This window comes from Coregonus clupeaformis, unplaced genomic scaffold (assembly GCF_020615455.1).
Source record: "Coregonus clupeaformis isolate EN_2021a unplaced genomic scaffold, ASM2061545v1 scaf0068, whole genome shotgun sequence".
Taxonomy (NCBI): Eukaryota; Metazoa; Chordata; class Actinopteri; order Salmoniformes; family Salmonidae; genus Coregonus; species Coregonus clupeaformis.
Genome location: NW_025533523.1, coordinates 680,517 through 702,371, shown reverse-complemented (window position 1 = coordinate 702,371; position 21,855 = coordinate 680,517). Strand labels below are relative to the sequence as shown.

The window sequence follows — 21,855 nt, the reverse complement described above, 5'->3', positions numbered from 1 at the left end:
GATGCTGTTGTTCTACTAATCTCACTGCAACTCCTGATTCTGCCTCCTCAACCCTCCTCTCCTCCCTTTCTGCATCCTTTGACTCTCTATGTCCCCTATCCTCCCGGCCGGCTCGGTCCTCCCCTCCAGCTCCGTGGCTTGATGACTCATTGCGAGCTCACAGAACAGAGCTCCGGGCAGCTGAGCGGAAATGGAAGAAAACTAGACTCCCTGCGGACCTGGCATCTTTTCACTCCCTCCTCTCTACATTTTCTTCATCTGTTTCTGCTGCTAAGGCCACTTTCTACCACTCTAAATTCCAAGCATCTGCCTCTAACCCTAGGAAGCTCTTTGCCACATTCTCCTCCCTGCTGAATCCCCCCTCCTCCCTCTCTGTGGATGACTTCGTCAACCATTTTGAAAAGAAGGTTGACGACATCCGATCCTCGTTTGTTAAGTCAAATGACACTGCTGGTCCTGCTCACACTGCCCTACCCTATGCTTTGACTTCTTTCTCCCCTCTCTCTCCAGATAAAATCTTGCGACTTGTGACGGCAGGCCGCCCAACAACCTGCCCGCTTGACCCTATCCCCTCCTCTCTTCTCCAGACCATCTCCGGTGACCTTCTCCCTTACCTCACCTCGCTGATCAACTCATCCTTGACCGCTGGCTATGTCCCTTCCGTCTTCAAGAGAGCGAGAGTTGCACCCCTTCTCAAAAAACCAACACTCGATCCCTCTGATGTCAACAACTACAGACCAGTATCCCTTCTTTCTTTTCTCTCCAAAACTCTTGAGCGTGCCTTCTCTAGACAACTCTCCTGCTATCTCTCTCAGAATGACCTTCTTGATCCAAACCAGTCAGGTTTCAAGACTGGTCATTCAACTGAGACTGCTCTTCTCTGTGTCACGGAGGCTCTCCGCACTGCTAAAGCTAACTCTCTCTCCTCTGCTCTTGTCCTTCTAGACCTGTCTGCTGCCTTTGATACTGTGAACCATCAGATCCTCCTCTCCACCCTCTCCGAGCTGGGCATCTCCGGCGCGGCTCACTCTTGGATTGCGTCCTACCTGACCGGTCGCTCCTACCAAGTGGCGTGGCGAGAAGCTGTCTCCGCACCACGTGCTCTCACCACTGGTGTCCCCCAGGGCTCAGTTCTAGGCCCTCTCCTATTCTCGCTATACACCAAGTCACTTGGCTCTGTCATATCCTCACATGGCCTCTCCTATCATTGCTACGCAGACGACACACAACTAATCTTCTCCTTTCCCCCTTCTGATATCCAGGTGGCTAATCGCATCTCTGCATGTCTGGCAGACATATCAGTATGGATGACGGATCACCACCTCAAGCTGAACCTTGGCAAGACGGAGCTGCTCTTCCTCCCGGGGAAGGACTGCCCGTTCCATGATCTCGCCATCACGGTTGACAACTCCGTTGTGTCCTCCTCCCAGAGTGCGAAGAGCCTTGGCGTGACCCTGGACAACACCCTGTCGTTCTCCGCTAACATCAAGGCGGTGACCCGATCCTGTAGGTTCATGCTCTACAACATTCGGAGAGTACGACCCTGCCTTACACAGGAAGCGGCACAGGTCCTAATCCAGGCACTTGTCATCTCCCGTCTGGATTACTGCAACTCGCTGTTGGCTGGGCTCCCTGCCTGTGCCATTAAACCCCTACAACTCATCCAGAATGCCGCAGCCTGTCTGGTGTTCAACCTTCCCAAGTTCTCTCACGTCACCCCGCTCCTCCGCACACTCCACTGGCTTCCAGTTGAAGCTCGCATCTGCTACAAGACCATGGTGTTTGCCTACGGAGCTGTGAGGGGAACGGCACCTCCGTACCTTCAGGCTCTGATCAGTCCCTACACCCAAACGAGGGCATTGCGTTCATCCACCTCTGGCCTGCTGGCTCCCCTACCTCTGCGGAAGCATAGTTCCCACTCAGCCCAGTCAAAACTGTTCGCTGCTCTGGCACCCCAATGGTGGAACAAGCTCCCTCACGACGCCAGGACAGCGGAGTCACTCACCACCTTCCGGAGACATTTCAAACCCCACCTCTTTAAGGAATACCTGGGATAGGATAAAGTAATCCTTCTACCCCCCCCTTACCCCAACCCCCCCCCAAAAGTGTTTTAAATAAAAAATAAACAATAAATACATAAAAATACAAATAAAATACTAAACAAAAATAATAATAAAAATTAAATAAAAAGTATTATTTAAAAAATATTAAATAAAATACGATATAAAATTACAATTATTTTTTTTTTTTGTAAAGTGGTTATCCTAATGGCTATAAGGTGAATGCACCAATTTGTAAGTCGCTCTGGATAAGAGCGTCTGCTAAATGACGTAAATGTAAATGTAATGTAAAATGTAAATGAATCATATATCATTCAAAAGCTTGTTTTCCGGAGCATATCGTTAGCTAGTCCATACATGGCTATATCCTTTGTAGACGTAGTGCTTCGTGCTGAAAGATGAGTCATTTCCTGACATCCAATTGGTTACTGGCATTTAAAGGCTCTTTCCGGCAACCTGATTGGTTAAAATGCGCAGCACTTCCTTTTTTGAAAATATCTCCCGCGAAAAATCCACGTAAAGAGAGACAAAATGAGTAAATCTCGAAGAATATACCTACAGTATGTGAATAAAAATAGGCGATCTCAGATAACCAATGCGAGAAAAGCAGTGAATGAAATAAATAATTATCCTGATCAGCCGATCGAGGCAGTAGCAGTACAGGTGGTCCTCTGTAGCTCAATTGGTAGAGCACGGCGCTTGTAACGCCAGGGTAGTGGGTTCGATCCCCGGGACCACCCATACACAAAATGTATGCACGCATGACTGTAAGTCGCTTTGGATAAAAGCGTCTGCTAAATGGCATATTATTATTATTATTATTAGGTAGAGGAGGAAAAGGAGGTAGCCGGAAGCAGCGCGTCGAGACGCAAATTAGTTGAGATGAAGATGACAGCTAGCAGCGATCAACCAGACAGCAGCCAGACAGCCAACAGTGGCTTTTATTCCACATGTCACAAATAAACAAACTTGTACATGATTTGATTTTCCCTAAGTGTCTAAACACTGGACTGAAAATCACCATAGACCCCACCAAACAGGGATTCTGTCATGATAGAATGTGCACACTGTGAAGGTGATCGTGATGCATTTAGGAGCAGTGTTTACACTTCCTCCAGGCTGCAGGAGTGCTCCATGGGAGATGTGGCATTTTATATAAATGTGAGGATGGTTCTTCTAGCCCAAGAACTTGGACTTCTAAAGAAAACAAGCAAAGTCCTAGGGATTCCTTCATTGCTTCTCAGCTCATATCAGAGACATGACAGGAGAGTGACAGGTAAATAAAAAGGGAGAGTAGCCCATTATTGTCAGGTGACTTGCTGTGTGTAAATAATATTTATTTCCTTGCTCCGGCAAATATATTCAAAGTGAATAAACAGAGTGATAGGAAAACATAACTATACAACAAGACTGTCACATAGGCCTACAGTGTCATAGGGCTGTAGCCTACTGTCATTACTGAGAAATTAGCTTTACATAAAGTAAATACATGCTGATATGCTCAAATTTACATAGGGTAACATGCTGATATTTAGTCCTGCAGTTATGACTGTAATGTCGACAGACATAATAAGTACTTTTCCCCCCCACTTTAGTAGCAGAGATTCAGAGAGGGCTACAGTCAATGGAGAGTGCTGCAAAGCTAACTAGAAGAGCATACACAGAAATAGACACAGACATATCAGAGTTGCTGAAGGAGGATGATGCCATCATAGACATTCATGTATCCTTTGATGGTACTTTGCACAAGAGAGGATTCACTTCCAACTACGGGATAGGTGTGTGTGCATTGGTGCTGGTACCAGCGAGCCCTAGAAAATTGTGAAGATCCACCCAGTCACAAAAACCATGGAGGCCATACATTTTTGAATAGAGAGGTTACCTCCTCAAAGTAATGTAACACGGAGGAACCCAGTTCTTCATTGACCTAGCCAATGCTTTTGACTCTGTCAATCACCGCATTCTTATTGGCAGACTAAATAGCCTTGGTTTCTCAAATGACTGCCTCGCCTGGTTCACCAACTACTTCTCAGATAGAGTTCAATGTGTCAAATCGGAGGGCCTGTTGTCTGGACCTCTGGCAGTCTCTATGGGGGTGCCACAGGGTTCAATTCTCGGGCCGACTCTATTCTCTGTGTATATCAATGATGTCGCTCTTGCTGCTGGTGACTCTCAGATCCACCTCTACGCAGACGACACCATTTTGTATACATCTGGCCCTTCATTGGACACTGTGTTAATAAACCTCCAAACGAGCTTCAATGCCATACAACACTCCTTCAGTAGCCTCCAACTGCTCTTAAACGCTAATAAAACTAAATGCATGCTCTTCAATCGAACGCTGCTTGCACCCGCCCGCCCGACTAGAATCACTACTCTCGGCGGGTCTGACTTAGAATATGTGGACAACTACAAATACCTAGGTGTCTGGTTAGACCGTAAACTCTCCTTCCAGACTCACATTAAGCATCTCCAATCCAAAGTTAAATCTAGAATCGGCTTCCTATTTCGCAACAAAGCCTCCTTCACTCATGCTGCTAAACATTTCCTCGTATTACTGACTATCCTACCGATCCTTGACTTCGGCGATGTCATTTACAAAATAGCTTCCAACACTCTACTCAGCTAATTGGATGTAGTCTATCACAGTGCCATCCGTTTTGTCACCAAAGCCCCATATACTACCCACCATTGTGACCTGTATGCTCTCGTTGGCTGCCCCTCACTACATATTCGTCGCCAAACCCACTGGCTCCAGGTCATCTATAAATCACTTCTAGGCAAATCCCCGCCTTATCTTAGATCATTGGTCACCATAGCAACACCCACCCATAGTATGCGTTCCAGCAGGTATATCTCACTGGTCATCCCCAAAGCCAACACCTCCTTTGGCCGCCATTCCTTCCAGTTCTCTGCTGCAAATGACTGGAACGACCTGCAAAAGTCTCTGAAGCTGGAGACACTTATCTCCCTCACTAACTTTAAGCATCAGTTGTCAGAGCAGCTTACCGATTACTGCACCTGTACACAGCCCATCTGTAATTAGCCCACCCAACTACCTCATCCCCACATTGTTATTTACATTGTTATTTATTTTGCTCATTTGCACCCCAGTATCTCTATTTGCACATCATCTTCTGCACATCTATCACTCCAGTGTTAATACTAAATTGTAATTATTTTGCACTATGGCCTATTTATTGCCTTACCTCCATAACTTACTACATTTGCACACACTGTATATAGATTTTCTGTTGTGTTATTGACTGTACGTTTTGTTTATTCAATATGTAATTCTGTGTTGTTGTTGTTTTTATCGCACTGCTTTGCTTTATCTTGGCCAGGTCGCAATTGTAAATGAGAACTTGTTTTCAACTGGCTTACCTGGTTAAATAAAGGTTAAATAAAAAAATTACAACATTTAAATGCAAATGAATGCCCCAAAACTGTATTCGTGGGCAAAAACCTTGTAAATCGAACATGTGACAAATTGAGCAAAATTATATGAGAATTTGCCCAAAACTGCATATTTGCCCAATAGACCAGTATTCAAAGCATATGCTCTATTGCTTGAAACAAATGTATTAAACGTGCTGATGTATTTGTAGAAGGTATATTTTATGTTTATTTGTCAGTTTAGAAGTGATATATGAATAAGAGATTAATTCATGTGAAAAACGGTCATATTTATGGAAAGTACATTTTAATTGCATTAATTGCATCAGCCATTTTCTCAAAATGACATATTCCCTGTGTGACAATTAATTTTTCTCAGTCTTCAAAGGATGTACATTCACATTATTCCACACACTGTAATAGAGGATGTTAACCTTTCGACCATACCCTGTTTATGTTTCAACTCCTCAAATTTCGAGCAGAGCAGACACTAAAACGGATGTACCAATGAACATTCATTCTTGAAAATGAATGCTCAGTTTGTTGTGATTGCATTACAGTACCACGTATCGCTAGCAGCATTTTTGTCAAAAAAGCAGGTACAACTATTTTGATAAAATAATTAAATTAGTGGGTCTTATGGTTGTGGAAGGCATATATTCAGCCTAGGTATAATTTCACAAGCTCTGAATTCATTAGATGATTGCTGATTGTTTTAAATGCAGTGTATTTTACCTTTAATTGTACAACAAAGCTTATTTAAAGATCGAGATATACAGTACCAGTCAAAAGTTGGGACACACCTACTCATTCAAGGGTTTTTCTTTATTTTTACTATTTTCTACATTGTATGTAGAATAATAGTGAAGACATCAAAACTATGAAATAACACATGGAATCATGTAGTAACCAAAAAAGTGTTAAACAAATCAAAATATATTTTAGATTTTAGATTCTTCAAAGTAGCCACCTTTTGCCTTGATGACAGCTTTGAACACTCTTGGCATTCTCTCAACCAGCTTCACCTGGAATGCTTTTCCAACAGTCTTGAAGGAGTTCCCACATATTCTGAGCACTTGTTGGCTGCTTTTCCTTCATTCTGCCGTCCAACTCATCCCAAACCATCTCAATTGGGTTGAGGTTGGGTGATTGTGGAGGCCAGGTCAGCTGATGCAGCACTCCATCACTCTCCTTCTTGGTCAAATAGCCGTTACACAGCCTGGAGGTGTTTTTGGGGTCATTGTCCTGTTGAAAAACAAATGATAGACCCACTAAGCGCAAACCAGATGGGATGGCATATCACTGCAGAATGCTGTGGTAGCCATGCTGGTTAAGTCTGCCTTGAATTCTAAATAAATCACAGACAGTGTCACCAGCAAAGCCCCCCCACACCATCACACCTCCTCCTCCATGCTTCATGGTGGGAACCACACACGCGGACATCATCCGTTCACCTACTCTGCGGCTCACAAAGACACGGCGGTTGTAATCAAAAATCTTACATTTGGACTCATCAGACCAAAGGACATATTTCCACTGGTCTAATGTCCATTGCTTGTGTTTCTTGGCCCAAACAAGTCTCTTCTTCTTATTGGTGTCCTTTAGTAGTGGTTTCTTTGCAATTCGACCATGAAGGCCTGATTCACGCAGTCTCCTCTGAACAGTTGATGTTGAGATATGTCTGTTACTTGAACTCTGTGAAGCATTTATTTGGGCTACAATCTGAGGTGCAGTTAACTCTAATGAATTTATCCTCTGCAGCAGAGGTAAGTCTGGGTCTTCCTTTCCTGTGGCGGTCCTCATGAGAGCCAGTTTCATCATAGCGCTTGATGGTTTTTGCAACTGCACTTGAAGAAACTTTGAAAGTTCTTAAAATGTTCTGGATTGACTGACCTTCATGTCTTAAAGTAATGATGGACTGTCATTTCTCTTTGCCTATTTGAGCTGTTCTTGCCATAATATGGACTTGGTCTTTTACCAAATAGGGCTATCTTCTGTATACCACCCCTACCTTGTCACAACACAACTGATTGGCTCAAACGCATTAAGAAGGAAAGAAATTCCACAAATTAACTTTTAACAAATCACACCTGTTCATTGAAATGCATTCCAGGTGACTACCTCATGAAGCTGGTTGAGAGAATGCCGAGAGTGTGCAAAGCTGTTATCAAGGCAAAGGGTGGCTACTTTGAAGAATCTAAAATCTAAAATATATTTTGATTTGTTTAACACTTTTTTGGTTACTACATGATTCCATATGTGTTATTTCAGAGTTTTGATGTCTTCACTATTATTCTATAATGTAGAAAATAGTAAAAATAAAGAAAAACCCTTGAATGAGTAGGTGTGTCCAAACTTTTGACTGGTACTGTATATCTCGATCTTTAAATAAGCTGTGTTGTACAATTAAAGGTAAAATACACTGCATTTAAAACAATCAGCAATAATTTAAAGGTAAAATACAAAGCATTTAAAACAATCAGCAATAATCTAATGAATTCAGAGCTTGTGAAATTATACCTAGACTGAATATATGCCTTCCACAACCATAACACCCACTAATTTAATTATTTTATCAAAATAGTTGTACCTGCTTTTTTGACAAAAATGCTGCTAGCGATACGTGGTACCGTAATGCAATCGCAACAAACTGAGCATTCATTTTCCAGAATGAATGTTCATTGGTACATCCGTTTTAGTGTCTGCTCTGCTCGAAATTTGAGGAGTTGAAACATAAACAGGGTATGGTTCGAAAGGTTAACATCCTCTATTACAGTAAAATAATCTTTCCGGTGTCCATATCACCGATTCTGTTGGACCAAACCTCAAATGCAAATAGCGAGTTGACACTGTTTGTCAGAGAGGAAGAAGTGATCTCTAATCTTTGTTGTTGTGAGTGGTAGGCGGAGGGGTTTGGGAGAAAGAGGCGAAGCGAGAGGTTTCACTCTCGCCTAAATCTGTCCAAAATAAGGCCAAATGCGTTTCGATTCGCTTATTTTGAAACTAAGCTTCTCGCCTGCCTTTCCACATTTGGGACAACGACTCCCATTGTTAGTCGGAGACATTAGCATCTCTTCATTATATACAGATCTCTGGTGTAAATGGTAAAGTGCACAGCACAGAAGGAGCGAACGAGACGAGACCAAAAATACAATATGAGAACAAGCGGACATAAATGTTAATAAAAATGAAAAATACAAAAATAACTTGATTCTGCGATACAGCCATTTGGAATATCGTGCAAAAACATTATTTCGAATTAATCAAATTAGTTCGATATATCGCCCAGCCTTAGTTCAGAGATTGTGCTGGGGGTTCGCCTGATTGGCTGACCAGGTCACATGACACAGGTCAGGAGAGAGTTGCCCCTAGCAACGGAGTTTGCCAGAAGCAGAGGTGTGAAAGTTGGATGTCTGTAAACAATGGAAAGCCCATCCCCCAGCACCTCTGCTCTCTGCAAAGTGAAAAGGTGTCCCAGAGTTTGTGAGTTAGACAGGGCTGAGAGAAAATGTCCAGGAGCACTGTAAGGAATTTCTACATTGATTATGTAAGGAATCCTAGTTTTTCCACTGATAACATCAGTCACACTCTTCATAAAGTCAACAGTGTGTTTGTTTTGAGTTGCTAAATAACCAGTGACGGCTCCTGAAAAAATTCTCAGGAGGGGCAATTTTTCTGATGATTTAGGTGACCTACACACATTTTAAAAAAGATATGTCCAGCAACAACATGAAGACAGGGGCAGCATATAAGTCAATACCAGAAGCATTTATTGACTGATCTGGGGAGATGGATTCCAGTTTCTGTGACAGATTATAAATAATCTCTGATGCCTTTGTTATATTAGCTTTTGGTTGAATGTACTGTCGTAGTAAATATATAATGTTATAGCTTGGTCTGACTAAAATCTTGTGCATGACCCATTTTGTGTTGGGCGTTTGTTTTCAATCAATGCTGTTCCTATCCTATAACAATGGACAAAAGAGTCCTATCTTGTCAGCCTTGTCAGCAGGTGGCCAAGGACAACACCCACGCCATAGGTCTCTCAGTTCTTCCAACTCACGAGTTCTTGCTCTGAGGACACACACACACACACACACACATCATCACTGATAACACACACACACACACACACACACACACATCATCACTGTTAAACACACACACACACACACACAAAAATCCCCTCTCTTTAGGCTGAACATTTGAAGACAGAGAACCCGACTCAGAGCCAATGCAACAGTGGAGGGGACCTCGCCCAACTCATCAGGACCAATCAGAAGATCAGAACTACTAGATTCAACCTACATCATTTATTGTATAAAATGTCTGCACACAATGTTTTCGGGGCTCTCTTCTCCCTAAGAGTTTGACGAACGAGTCCGTGCACGCGATTCCAGATATCTTTACCTCTGAATAAACTGCCTTTATTATACCATATCCACCCTGTCCAAAGTCTCTACTTGGTCTCAGTTCTCCAGTAAACTTGTGATTATCAACAGTACACAACGGTAACAAACAATTGGGGGAACTCACGGGGCAGATAGTAAGGTCGCAATGACACAGAAAGCAGTTCAATGTCGGGGTACAGAGTCGCTCTCTTACCAGGATCGCGGTCCGCTCTGACCAGGGTGAAGCCGGCCGGCTCCACTTCTCTGTCCGGGACTCTGTCATCCAGCCAAGTCTCCCAGCTGTATTGGATTCCGCTGCCAGCAGCGTTTTCATTATTTAGTCCGTTCAGTAGCGGGTATGTACACGATCAACAAGATCAGTCCAAAACCCACCACTGGAAATCCATGGTTGGCAGAATGTTTGTAAACTAAGTCTACAAATTAAAAACATAAAATAACGCCACACTGCAGGTCGCAACAGAGACGCTGCTAGCCGCTATTGTCTTAGTTACGTTCATGGTTACGTCACGTATGACGGAAGCGCGTAAGTGCAAGCCCACAGACACCCATAGAGAATGTATTGAAAGCTTTGAAATTTGAAAAAAATAGATTTTACATGACAGGCTATGAGAGACTTCTGGGCGATTTTCAACCTGACTGAAATCGCCCCAAAAACGGGCGGGGCCATTTGAAGCACGACTTTAGCCTGATTTGACATTTAGTGGCTGGCAGATCAGACGTGAACACTGATAACTACTGTTGCCGTGATATAATTGATTAGAAAAAAAATCCCTTCCTTTTCCCGTTTGGCAGTGCGTCGCCCATATCGCCCTATTGAACAGGCCGTCCCTGTAAATAACACTGTTAAATGTCAAATGTTTGTTGTTCTTACCACATTGTTCCTGTGACATTTGAGAGTTAGAGAGAGAGAGTGCTGGATAAACAAATATTCTACTGTAATTTTACTTCTGCACTCCATCACCTATGCAATAATATTAACTTTAGATAGTGTACATGCACATACATTGTCTTATTTATAATTATAAACTGGTTTCGAGCCCTGAATGCTGATAAAACATTTAGTTTTACTGCTCAAATTACGTTGGTAACCAGTTTATAATAGCAACAAGGCACCTTGTGTGTTTGTGGTATATTGCCAATATACCACGGCTAAGGGCTGTATCCAGGAACTCCGTGTTGCGTCGTGCGTAAGAACAGCCCTTAGCCATGATATATTGGCCATATACCACACCCCCTCGGGCCTGTAATGTAACAACTGTTTTAAACCTCTGTAAATCGTTTACATCGATTGATTTGTGACTTCCAGTTGTTTCCACGGGCCCCATGTGTGATAGTTTCCTTGTGAAATTAGTTACATAGAAACAGCATTCCCAGAGAGTGTGTTTTTGCTAGTTGTAATCACATCTCTGGGCTCTGTACTGGTTGCTAATGAGACATAGTGCATGCACAGCTTGACTTATTCCCCTGCTAATTGCAGTGGCATGGCACAGTGAAAACCAGGAGAACATTAGCTCCTTGAATTGTAGCGCAAAGGTTTTTCACCGTGTCTAGTGTGTGTATTAAAAAGTCTACATGCACTTTTTTATTCTCTCAGATGACTGGTTTCTGGTCAATATGCAATAGCCTACATTTCTATAAATAAGCCTGTCTGGTCTGAAATGCTGCTTACTTTTTTGATAGATTAAAATTATTCTGGCTATATATTGTGGAGCCTGTTTTCACTATCCTCCCACTCAAAGTAGTAGTAGGCCTAGTTAGTATGCATTACCTCTGATACTGTACAGTATGGTCTGAGGCTACTCTCTATATCAGTCACATCCTACATATTGATGACATCTGGTTTATCAGTAACTTCTCAATTCTCCTATGCCACAAACAAGCAAGTGATGTGATTGGTTGTTAAGGAGGTGGTGTGTGTGTATAAGACTTGTGGTAACTGTAGCTTGTTGCAAGTTTGTTCATTCGGTCTATGACTTGCAGAAGGGTCTTATTCTCACAAAGCTGGTATGCGCTCTCGCGTACTCCTTCCTTATTGCTTTAGTTGGCAGGGTTACTGTTTCAAATCAGGGCATCTACACTCCGCTCTCCAAGAGTCTGTGATATAGGTGAGTCTATTGCTTCCCTCAGAAGGACTTATGTTTACAGCAAGTACAGTATATTGTATTTGTTTGCTCTTTTAAAAATCTCTCAGCCCACGCACACTTCAAATCTCGTGCATTTGTAACTTTTGCCACCACAAGCAATTTTATGATACACTGCAACTTTTCAACTTCCACCGCCGCAAAAAGCTGGCCTTGTCCTGCTTTGCAAATTAACCAAGCTATTTCTTGACATTTGTATGTGACCTTTTGCGTTGTAATCAAATGTTCCCTGTGTTGCTTTTTCAATTATTGTCAGATTTGAACTATTTTGAACTATTTCTCCATGTCATCAGCAGTAACAAAACGATGCCCTCTGATGAACTACTGCTGACTGAGGTTATATATTGTGGGGAAAAACAACATTTGTGTATTTAATCTCAAAGTCTGGGTTGTTGACCTTGTTTTTACAGGGTATTACAGTATGAGGAGCTAGCCATGGAGTTATGCTCTGCCTTAATGAGTGGGTGGCATGCTTTAGTTGGTTGATTACCCTCCACTTAGATTATGGGTAATTCAGTTAATTATTTGGTCATCCATGTTAACACCCTTACAGAAATAACACTTGACTTCACGTGGAAATGAGTTCATGTAAAATTTCACGTGCGAAAACAAGTGTTTTTGTAACACTTCACATGTTTTCACATGTGTAGTTTCATGTTATCACGTGATCACATTAACTTCACATAAGATCACATGTAATCACATGAAAACGTGTTTTTGGAACACTTCACGTGATCACATGAAATTCTTGTGTTTTTTTTGTAAGGGCATGCTCTCCTATCACGATTGGATACAAAGCCTAACCTTAAACCGTTAGCTGTTGTTTGTGTGCTGTAGTGTAGATCACTGTGGAATAATTGCATGAATACATTAGGTGCACAGTGTGTTGTGAGTCTGTTGGCCATTATAATTATAATTGAAAAAGCCTGTTAAACCCCCTAGAGTCGATGTCCGCGCCCCTGTGGAAATCCCCATAAAATTCTGTCAGTTTAAGCTAGAGATATCTGTTTTTTTGCATTGGATGCGTCTCAATCCACCACATCTGCCGATGTCGCACTTCTGCATCTGCAGTGAAAGGTGTCAGAGCTAGAGCTGTGTTTATCAGACCATGAGACATCCCGAAAATCGGTCTCATAAAATCGTCTGTAGCGTCGGAACGGTTTGGCCTACAACTATCATGACCCCTCTATGGAAAGATGAGACTCTCACGAACACGATGGGGTTCTCTGTTTTGCTCTATGACCCCCACAAGTGTCTTGGTACTCTGAAATCGGTACAGCCGAACTGCCAACTTCTGTCTGTAGCGTCCGAACAGTTTGGGCTACACACTAATATGTGACTCTCACGAACACGTACATGTCAGTTGTTGTGCTCTAGGATGCCCACAGACTATTCTGAAGGTGCCTGGTACCAGTTGAAAATATTTATTGAGGTATATATGGAGACAGTTAAGTGCCAAAATATGGGATTAAATACATGTGCAAAAAAAATAACAAATGTTTCCTGATCTTTCTTATATCTCTTTATGAAGAAAATTTAACAAATATTTAAATTTTTTATTTGTTATAAAAAAAAAAAATTCCTCCTAAAATCAACCCCTCAGCGTAGACAGGGCTTAGACTGTAATGGGTTAATTCTACAGTTTTTACATACATCATTATTAAAATGACTTTATACTTATCTTTATCAGTTAAACAAGATTATTTGCTTCTTCATGTGTCTCTCATCCATTATTTTGGACAGTTTAGATTAGGCCGAGTGGCTTTCTCATCTATCATTTGAGCTGAGGAGTGCTGTGTGTTCCAGAGTAAAATGGTTTCAGATTTAAATTATTGTACTTCACTCTATTAATATCCTAAGTCCACTTCCTGTGTGTCTGATAATATGACCTTGGGTTTGATTATCTGCTGTGTGACTAAACATGTTTTTCTGCCGTGACCAAAGATTTTTACCTGAAAGGTGAGCAGAACAAATCCCTGCTTAACCCACTTTGTCAGGGTTTTTTATAGATGACTCTCCCCCTCCCATGGTAACCTGAAAGTGAGAGAATATGAGGGGACTAGAGTTTGGAGCTAAAAGGTCTGGTCTCCTCCAGCAGGCTCCTTTAGGAGATGGCGGATAGCTCTTGGGAGAGGGGTGGGGAAGTGGGAGACATGGGGAGAGAGAGGTCACACAGATGCGACGGGCTGGGAGTAATTCTGAGTATTGCTGCAATGCTAGCTTTGTTAGATTTAGCCTGTTTTTAGGACATGGAATCAATATGTGTGCATTTGCACATTGGATGTTATACTCTACCATTTGGACGAGTCACATGACTGCTGTGGCAACATTTCCCCATCACAACTCATATAGTCAATCTGAATGAGTTGTTTACATATTTAATAACAAAATGAAATTGATTGATCCATTGCAATTTTAGCTAGTTAGAAAAAGTGAATTTCTGTACCTTAATGTTTTCACGTCTTCTCAGCTATTGTTGACTTGTGCGCTTTCATTATTGCTTGTTCCTTATTATTGACCTTTAGGTGCAGTGCATTAACCACTTTCTGAATTATTGTAGCCTTTAGTTGTTATGGATTAACAACCTTAACATAAGGGGGTAAACACCTACACACAGAACACATACCAACCACACAATGGAGAAGAGTACTTCCTGTTATTTGTTGACTATGACAGTTTCAAGGCAACACGTGGACACGATACTGGGGACATCGAGGTCAACACCAAAGGGAAATGGGGTTGTCTAACGTCACAGCACCCAGTATTACACAATGATAATGAATGAGTTCACCTTGGCGTGTGACTGTCTATCACGTCATTCAAAACAAGAAAAGATTGTCAAAGAGTTTATGATGCTCAGTCAAGTTCAGGCTCTCAGTCATCATCATCCCACTATGGAACCAGAAGTGTAGAGAGCAGAGAGATAACCAACTCTACCCACACACTCACACATATTTATTACACTGACACCCCAACACACACACACACACACACACACACACACACACACACACACACACAACATGTGCACACATGCATACTGACGCCACACACTTTCACACTCACCACATACGCTGCTGCTACAGCTCAGTCTATTGTCTATCCTGTTGCCTAGTCACTTTACCCCTACCTATATGTACATAGCTACCTCAATTACCTCGTACTTCTGCACATCAACTCGATACTGGTACTCCCTCTATATAGACATGTTATTTTTACTCGTTATTGTTATTCGTTTACTATGTATTTATTATGTGTTACTATTTCTATTTTATTTTTAATTTTTATCTTTAACTCTGCATTGTTGAAAAAGTACCCGTAAGTAAGCATTTCACTGTTAGTCTACACTTGTTGTTCACAGAGCATGTGACAAATAAAATTACATTTTGATTTGATTTGAGATAGGACTTCAGGTATAGTGGGCTTTTCTCCCTTTTGTACATGTTTACAACCACTGATAATTCATTGCATTTTGTCAAAGTCACAGCTGCTTTGTCTAATTATACCGGCAGCACAATTCAGTCCCATAAATGTGAAATATTGATGTAAATGTGGCTAAAATATTATTATTGACTCTTTTCACCAAATCATTAATTGATGGTCTTTGTTAAAAATTGCATGCATGTATGTTTTGCTTTTGCAGCCATTGTCTACAGTATGTCTTATGATAGGAAAAAGCTCTATCTTTCTGTCATTCCCACATGCGGGGACATTATAATGTTGGTGTCTGTGCTCTGCATGTAGATACTGATTGTGTGTGTGTGTGTGTGTGCGCGCGCATGCATGTGTGTGTGTGTGCGCTAGGAGGGACGCTTAGGCAGATATGTGTTAGCTAATGCTGTCTGAGAGCAGCTGGGTAGGGCTAATAGACGAACAATAACACAATGACATCACCCAGAGAGAGAGAGAGTGGGGGAGCGTGCAAGCGAGCCAGAGCAAGGGAGAAGCTCAGATGCAGAGGCAGGAGAGAGAGAGAGCGTGTGTGAGTGGGAGAGCACTGGACAGCACTCACTCAACACTGTCAGGGGATACAGCTCTTTCCAGAAGATTTTGCAGATTTTTTCCCTCTCTTCCATTGCACCTTTCCCCTTCCCCCTTTCCCCTTCCCCTCATCCTCTGTCAGCCCCTCTCAGCCTCTGCTTCAGGCTGCTCCTCCGGGCATGCTACTTAAGCCAAAGTATGGCCGCTTTCGCAACGCCTCTGTGACCTCCTCTGACGACCTGATGCAGAGCTTAGCCATCAGTGGCAAAGTGGTGGCCACTCCGGTGGTCATCTCCTCCGCCCCCAGCCTGCCTCTGCCCCCCCTGCCTCCTCTGGAGTCCATCCCCCGGTCCTCCTCCGCAGCCCCGGCCCTGGCCAACTCCCCCTGCCTGGACGGGGAGCAGGACGCCACCACCACTTTCTGCATGCTCATCCCCAGGATGCCTCAGTGGAAGTTCTCCAACTCTCTGCTAAGCAGGAGCCCCTCCAACTCCAGCTCCAGCTCAAGCAAGGAGTCCGGCAAGACTGCAGCCCCCTCATCACAGGGCTCGCACGGCCCCAGTGGCCCTTCTGCCCCCAGTGGTCCCGTGGCCAGTCTGGCCGCTGTTTTGAACTCCTGTGACCCTGTGTGTGTCACCCCCTGTTCCCTACAGGCCATCAGCAGGCAGAGATCTGCAGCGCGCTCAGCCAGTCCAGGGGGCCACGGAGCAGGGGCTGCAGAGGGCACAGGGAGCCCCGGGGGCCACAACGGCTTCAGGACAGGGATGAACCGCAGGACCAGGGTGGAGGGCATGTGGCTAGGAGGGGAGGACTTCAACCAGAAGGGCAGCTTCATGCACAAGCCCTCCCAGGGCTGGCTGCACCCAGACAAGAATATCACAGGCCCTGGGGCCTCCTACATTGTCAGGGTGAGTCACCATGCATGCAGTCCCTCTACAGCTCTGTGCATTACCTGCATGTTGTTTTCGTTCTGCATACATTAAAGCATTTCTGCCTTGCATTCTTTTAAGGGTCGTCTTCCGTGCATGTAAATACTGTATCTGTCAGGGATAATTTGACAGCTTGTTGATGCTTTCCACCCAGAGTTTCTGTTATGTTGTTTACAAACAACCCTGTAGAATAGTGAATAATTTTAATCCCTTCGGAGTAAAGCTTTAATAAGACAACACTGTCAGAAAGATATCCTGTTTGCAGTTGACATTTGGGACGTCTCATTCCTTGGAAACAATATCAGAATGTTAAGATGATAAACCACCCTAAGGGTGTCTCTTGGATACAATGTGATATTAAAATGCTGGGCAGTGTGTTATGCAGCCGATGTGTCGAGGCTGAGGTGTTAGATGGCTCTCACTGCTTTATGTGGTGTGATGCAGTGGGCTGGGGAGACTGCGTCAGCCTTCAGGCTTTCGGGTGGGTGGGTGTCAGTTGAGTGAAATAAACAGAATGGAATCGTAAACTGAACATCAAATATTGCATGTGGTGAATGAGTGATACGTGGAGTGAGTCAGTATCTATATTAATAGAATGTGCATAACAAAGCATAATAATTTAATGAGGTCCATCTCGAGTTTCAATGAAGTGTGTGTGTGTGTGTGTGTGTGTGTGTGTGTGTGTGAGGGAGGGAGGGAGGGAGGGAGGGAGGGAGGGAGGGGCATGTTTTGTGATTAGCCTGATTGTTTGCGCCTAAGTGAAGGATTGGATGTCATATAACTTCAGACAGACATACATACAATCAGTGACAATGGTTATTACCTTGTTACAAATCCTGATGTAGTGTAGTGGATATGTTACGTGTTATCACACATTGGGTTAAACTACACCTGAGAAAACAAATGATAGTATTGTTGATAAAAAAGCTTATCCTGATCTCCCAACAAAGAAGCAAAAAAGCATTTCCTAGTCTAAGCTGGTGATTTTGGCTCACAAAGGGTTACATCTGAGGCCGACTGTTTGACGTCAATGTCAATGATCTCCCCCTCCTCTACTCCCCTCAGCCTCAATAAAACGACATGGCTCTTTATTAGCCCAGTATAGGCCCAAGCACGCTTTGTAATTACATTACACACAAGCACCATTCATTCCTATATTCAATTACATTTCATCACAGTCATTTGTATCACATGTGCTGGGGAAGAACTAGTGTGACATAGCAGGGTATGCTAGTCCATCTGCATTGACACTGAGGAGCAGTAGTAGCAGACAGCAGAGAGAGAACACTCAGCCAGGGGTTCCCCTCAGCCCTAATCATGCTTTCCTCACATTAACGCCTCTGACTCCGCCATGCCTAACATAGTCCGCAGCTAAGCATGCTACAAGGAGAAAAAAATACCAAAGAGCATTATTGGAAATATTTCATTACAGTTACGCCCTGCACCAGTTTTCATTAGAAGTTTGCTGTAGCCTAATCCATTATAATAATAGTTAAATGGCCCCTGCAGCCAGACAGGCAGATAAGATGGCTGTATATATATATATATATATATATATATATATATATACACTACCGGTCAAAAGTTTTAGAACACCTACTCATTCAAGGGTTTTTCTTTATTTTTAAAATTTTCTACATTGTAGAATAGTAGTGAAGACATCAAAACTATAAAATAACACATATGGAATCATCTAGTAACCAAAAAAGTGTTAAACAAATCAAAATATATTTTATATTTGAGATTCTTCAAATAGCCACCCTTTGCCTTGATGACAGCTTTGCACACTCTTGGCGTTTTCTCAACCAGCTTCATGAGTTTGAGCCAATCAGTTGTGTTGTGACAAGGTAGGGGTGGAATACAGAAGATAGCCCTATTTGGTAAAAGACCAAGTCCATATTATGGCAAGAACAGCTCAAATAAGCAAAGAGAAACAACAGTCCATCATTACTTTAAGACATGAAGGTCAATCAATACGGAACATTTCAAGAACTTTGAAAGTTTCCTCAAATGCAGTCGCAAAAACCATCAAGCGCTATGATTGGAGATTTTTGGTTCAAACCGCCGTGTCTTTGTGAGACGCGGTGTGAGTGAACGGATGATCTCCGCATGTGTAGTTCCCACCGTAAAGCATGGAGGAGGAGGTGTTATGGTGTGGGGGTGCTTTGCTGGTGACACTGTCTGTGATTTATTTAGAATTCAAGGCACACTTAACCAGCATGGCTGTTGGAAAAGCATTCCAGGTGAAGCTGGTTGAGAGAATGCCAAGAGTGTGCAAAGCTGTCATCAAGGCAAAGGGTGGCTATTTGAAGAATCTAAAATCTAAAATATATTTTGATTTGTTTAACACTTTTTTGGTTACTACATGATTCCAAATGTGTTATTTCATAGTTTTGATGTCTTCACTATTATTCTACAATGTAGAAAATAGTAAAAAAAATTAAGAACCCTTGAATGTGTAGGTGTGTCCAAACCTTTGACTGGTACTGTACAGTTGAAGTCGGAAGTTTACATACACTTAGGTTGGAGTCATTAAAACTTGTTTTTCAACCACTCCACACATTTCTTGTTAACAAACTATAGTTTTGGCAAGTCGGTTAGGACATTTACTTTGTGCATGACACAAGTAATCTTTCCAACAATTCTTTACAGACAGATTATTTCACTTATAATTCACTGTATCACAATTCCAGTGGGTCAGAAGTTTACATACACTAAGTTGACTGTGCCTTTAAACAGCTTGGAAAATTCCAGAAAATGATGTCATGGCTTTAGAAGCTTCTGATAGGCTAATTGACATCATTTTAGTCAATTGGAGGTGTACCTGTGGATGTATTTCAAGGCCTACCTTCAAACTCAGTGCTCCAAAACCGCCATAAAAAAGCCAGACTACGGTTTGCAACTGCACATGGGGACAAAGATCGTACTTTTTGGAGAAATGTCCTCTGGTCTAATGAAACATAAATAGAACTGTTTGGCCATAATGACCATCGTTATGTTTGGAGGAAAAAGGGGGTAGCTTGCAAGCCAAAGAACACCATCCCAACCATGAAGCACGGGGGTGGCAGCATCATGCTGTGGGGGTGCTTTGCTGCAGGAGGGACTGGTGCACTTCACAAAATAGATGGCATCATGAGGAAGGAAAATTATGTGGATATATTGAAGCAACATCTCAAGACATCAGTCAGGAAGATAAAGCTTGGTCGCAAATGGGTCTTCCAAATTGACAATGACCCCAAGCATACTTCCAAAGTTGTGGCAAAATGGCTTAAAGACAGCAAAGTCAAGGTATTGGAGTGGCCATCACAAAGCCCTGACCTCAAGCCTATGTAAAGTTTGTGGGCAGAACTGAAAAGGTGTGTGCGAGCAAGGAGGCCTACAAACCTGACTCAGTTACACCAGCTCTGTCAAGAGGAATGGGCCAAAATTCACCCAACTTATTGTGGGAAGCTTGTGGAAGGCTACCCGAAACGTTTGACCCAAGTTAAACAATTTAAAGGCAATGCTACAAAATACTATTTGAGTGTATGTAAACTTCTGACCCACTGAGAATGTGATGAAAGAAATACAAGCTGTGCTTTTAGCACAGTTGGTAGCTCAGTTGGTAGAGCATGGCGCTTGCAACGCCAGGGTTGTGGGTTCGTTTCCCACGGGGGGCCAGTATGAAAATGTATGCACTCGCTAACTGTAAGTCGCTCTGGATAAGAGCGTCTGCTAAATTACTAAAATGAAAATGTAAAAATGAAATAAATCATTCTCTCTACTATTATTCTGACATTTCACATTCTTAAAATGTCCCCATTCACTGCCCTGGGGCATTGGGATATTTTTTTTTAGATCAGAGGAAAGATTGCCTCCTACTTGCCCTCCAACACCACTTCCAGCAGCATCTGGTCTCGGATCCAGGGACCGACCAGGATCAACCCTGCTTAGCTTCAGAGGCAAGCTAGCAGTGGGATGCATGCCACATGTCTTCTTCTCTCTGCTCTGCTGGAGGGAGACACAGACAGACAGGCAGACAGACACCCTTGTCCACGTTTCCTCCCAGGCACTTCCTCTCTGTCCCCGCAGCCAGCCAACCAGCCAGGCAAGCTGAGACAGAAGCTGTGGTATGGTGGCCCTGCATCTGCCACTTCCACAGCCATTCCACCGCAATGCAGGCATCCTGAAATCAAACCCACACAGCTGCCATCCATGCACCCTGGCCTGGAAACTGCAACATGAAAAATACTAAGAGAGTTATTCAGTGAAAAAAAAAAAGATTTGTTCCTTGGTTGGACTGTAAGGTAGCGACAGTACAGTATACCTTTTCCACCTAGCAACATGAGCCCCCAGCCAGTATCTTCCTGCATCTATCTAGAACGCCGAGCATCAGCAGCATAGATATTAGATAATAAACTTTGGCTGGAGACTTGAACAGGATGTTCTTTGATAGTGGGGCCAGATTTGCCCCAGTAATATGATAGATACCCTTTGTTGACAGTGACTTCCTTCAAGGCAAGGCAACAGCAAAGATGGCGTGTCTTTCAGAGGAAGAGAGCTGGCCAAGAAGAAGGACCAATTTTTTGCATTTCTCTGGAATGTTTCTTGGAAATGCTGCGTCACTGGTTTCAGGAAGGGAGTATTAGAGATTATGTCGGGGGGCGGAAGTAGAGTAGAGAGCTCGAAAGGACAGTGTGTCATCCAGGAGAGAGTGACAATGAAGGCATTGAGAGGAAGATAGAAAGAAGGAGAGGGAAAGGGAGAGGGAGGAGACTGTCTGACTGATGGAAGACTTCCCCTGTCTCCTAATCTGGTTAGGGTGCTTGTTTAGCTCTCAGGCAGAGGAGTTAGCCTGATTATTTCTCTCCCTGTCTCTGGCAGCAGCCAGCCACAACAACAGATCCAGACAAACTACACAGTAACAAGACATTGATTGCGCTTGAGGCAAATGAGG

General features: G+C 43.0%; 1 protein-coding gene across 4 annotated transcripts in view; it reads left to right on the top strand.

Moving 5' to 3' along the window:
• Positions 1-11,824: 11,824 nt before the first annotated feature.
• The window catches only part of LOC121540343 (SHC-transforming protein 2), a 37,523-nt gene continuing 27,492 nt past the window's right edge, over positions 11,825-21,855 (top strand). For 3 of the 4 annotated variants that reach the window (XM_041849151.2, XM_041849150.2, XM_041849148.2), the window contains exon 1: positions 15,338-16,898. In XM_041849151.2, the coding sequence (XP_041705085.1) occupies positions 16,170-16,898 (729 nt within the window). In that variant the 5' untranslated portion in view covers positions 15,338-16,169. Of the gene's footprint in view, positions 11,974-15,337; positions 16,899-21,855 lie in introns of those variants that run through there. The other variant, XM_041849152.2, reaches the window with a different exon arrangement.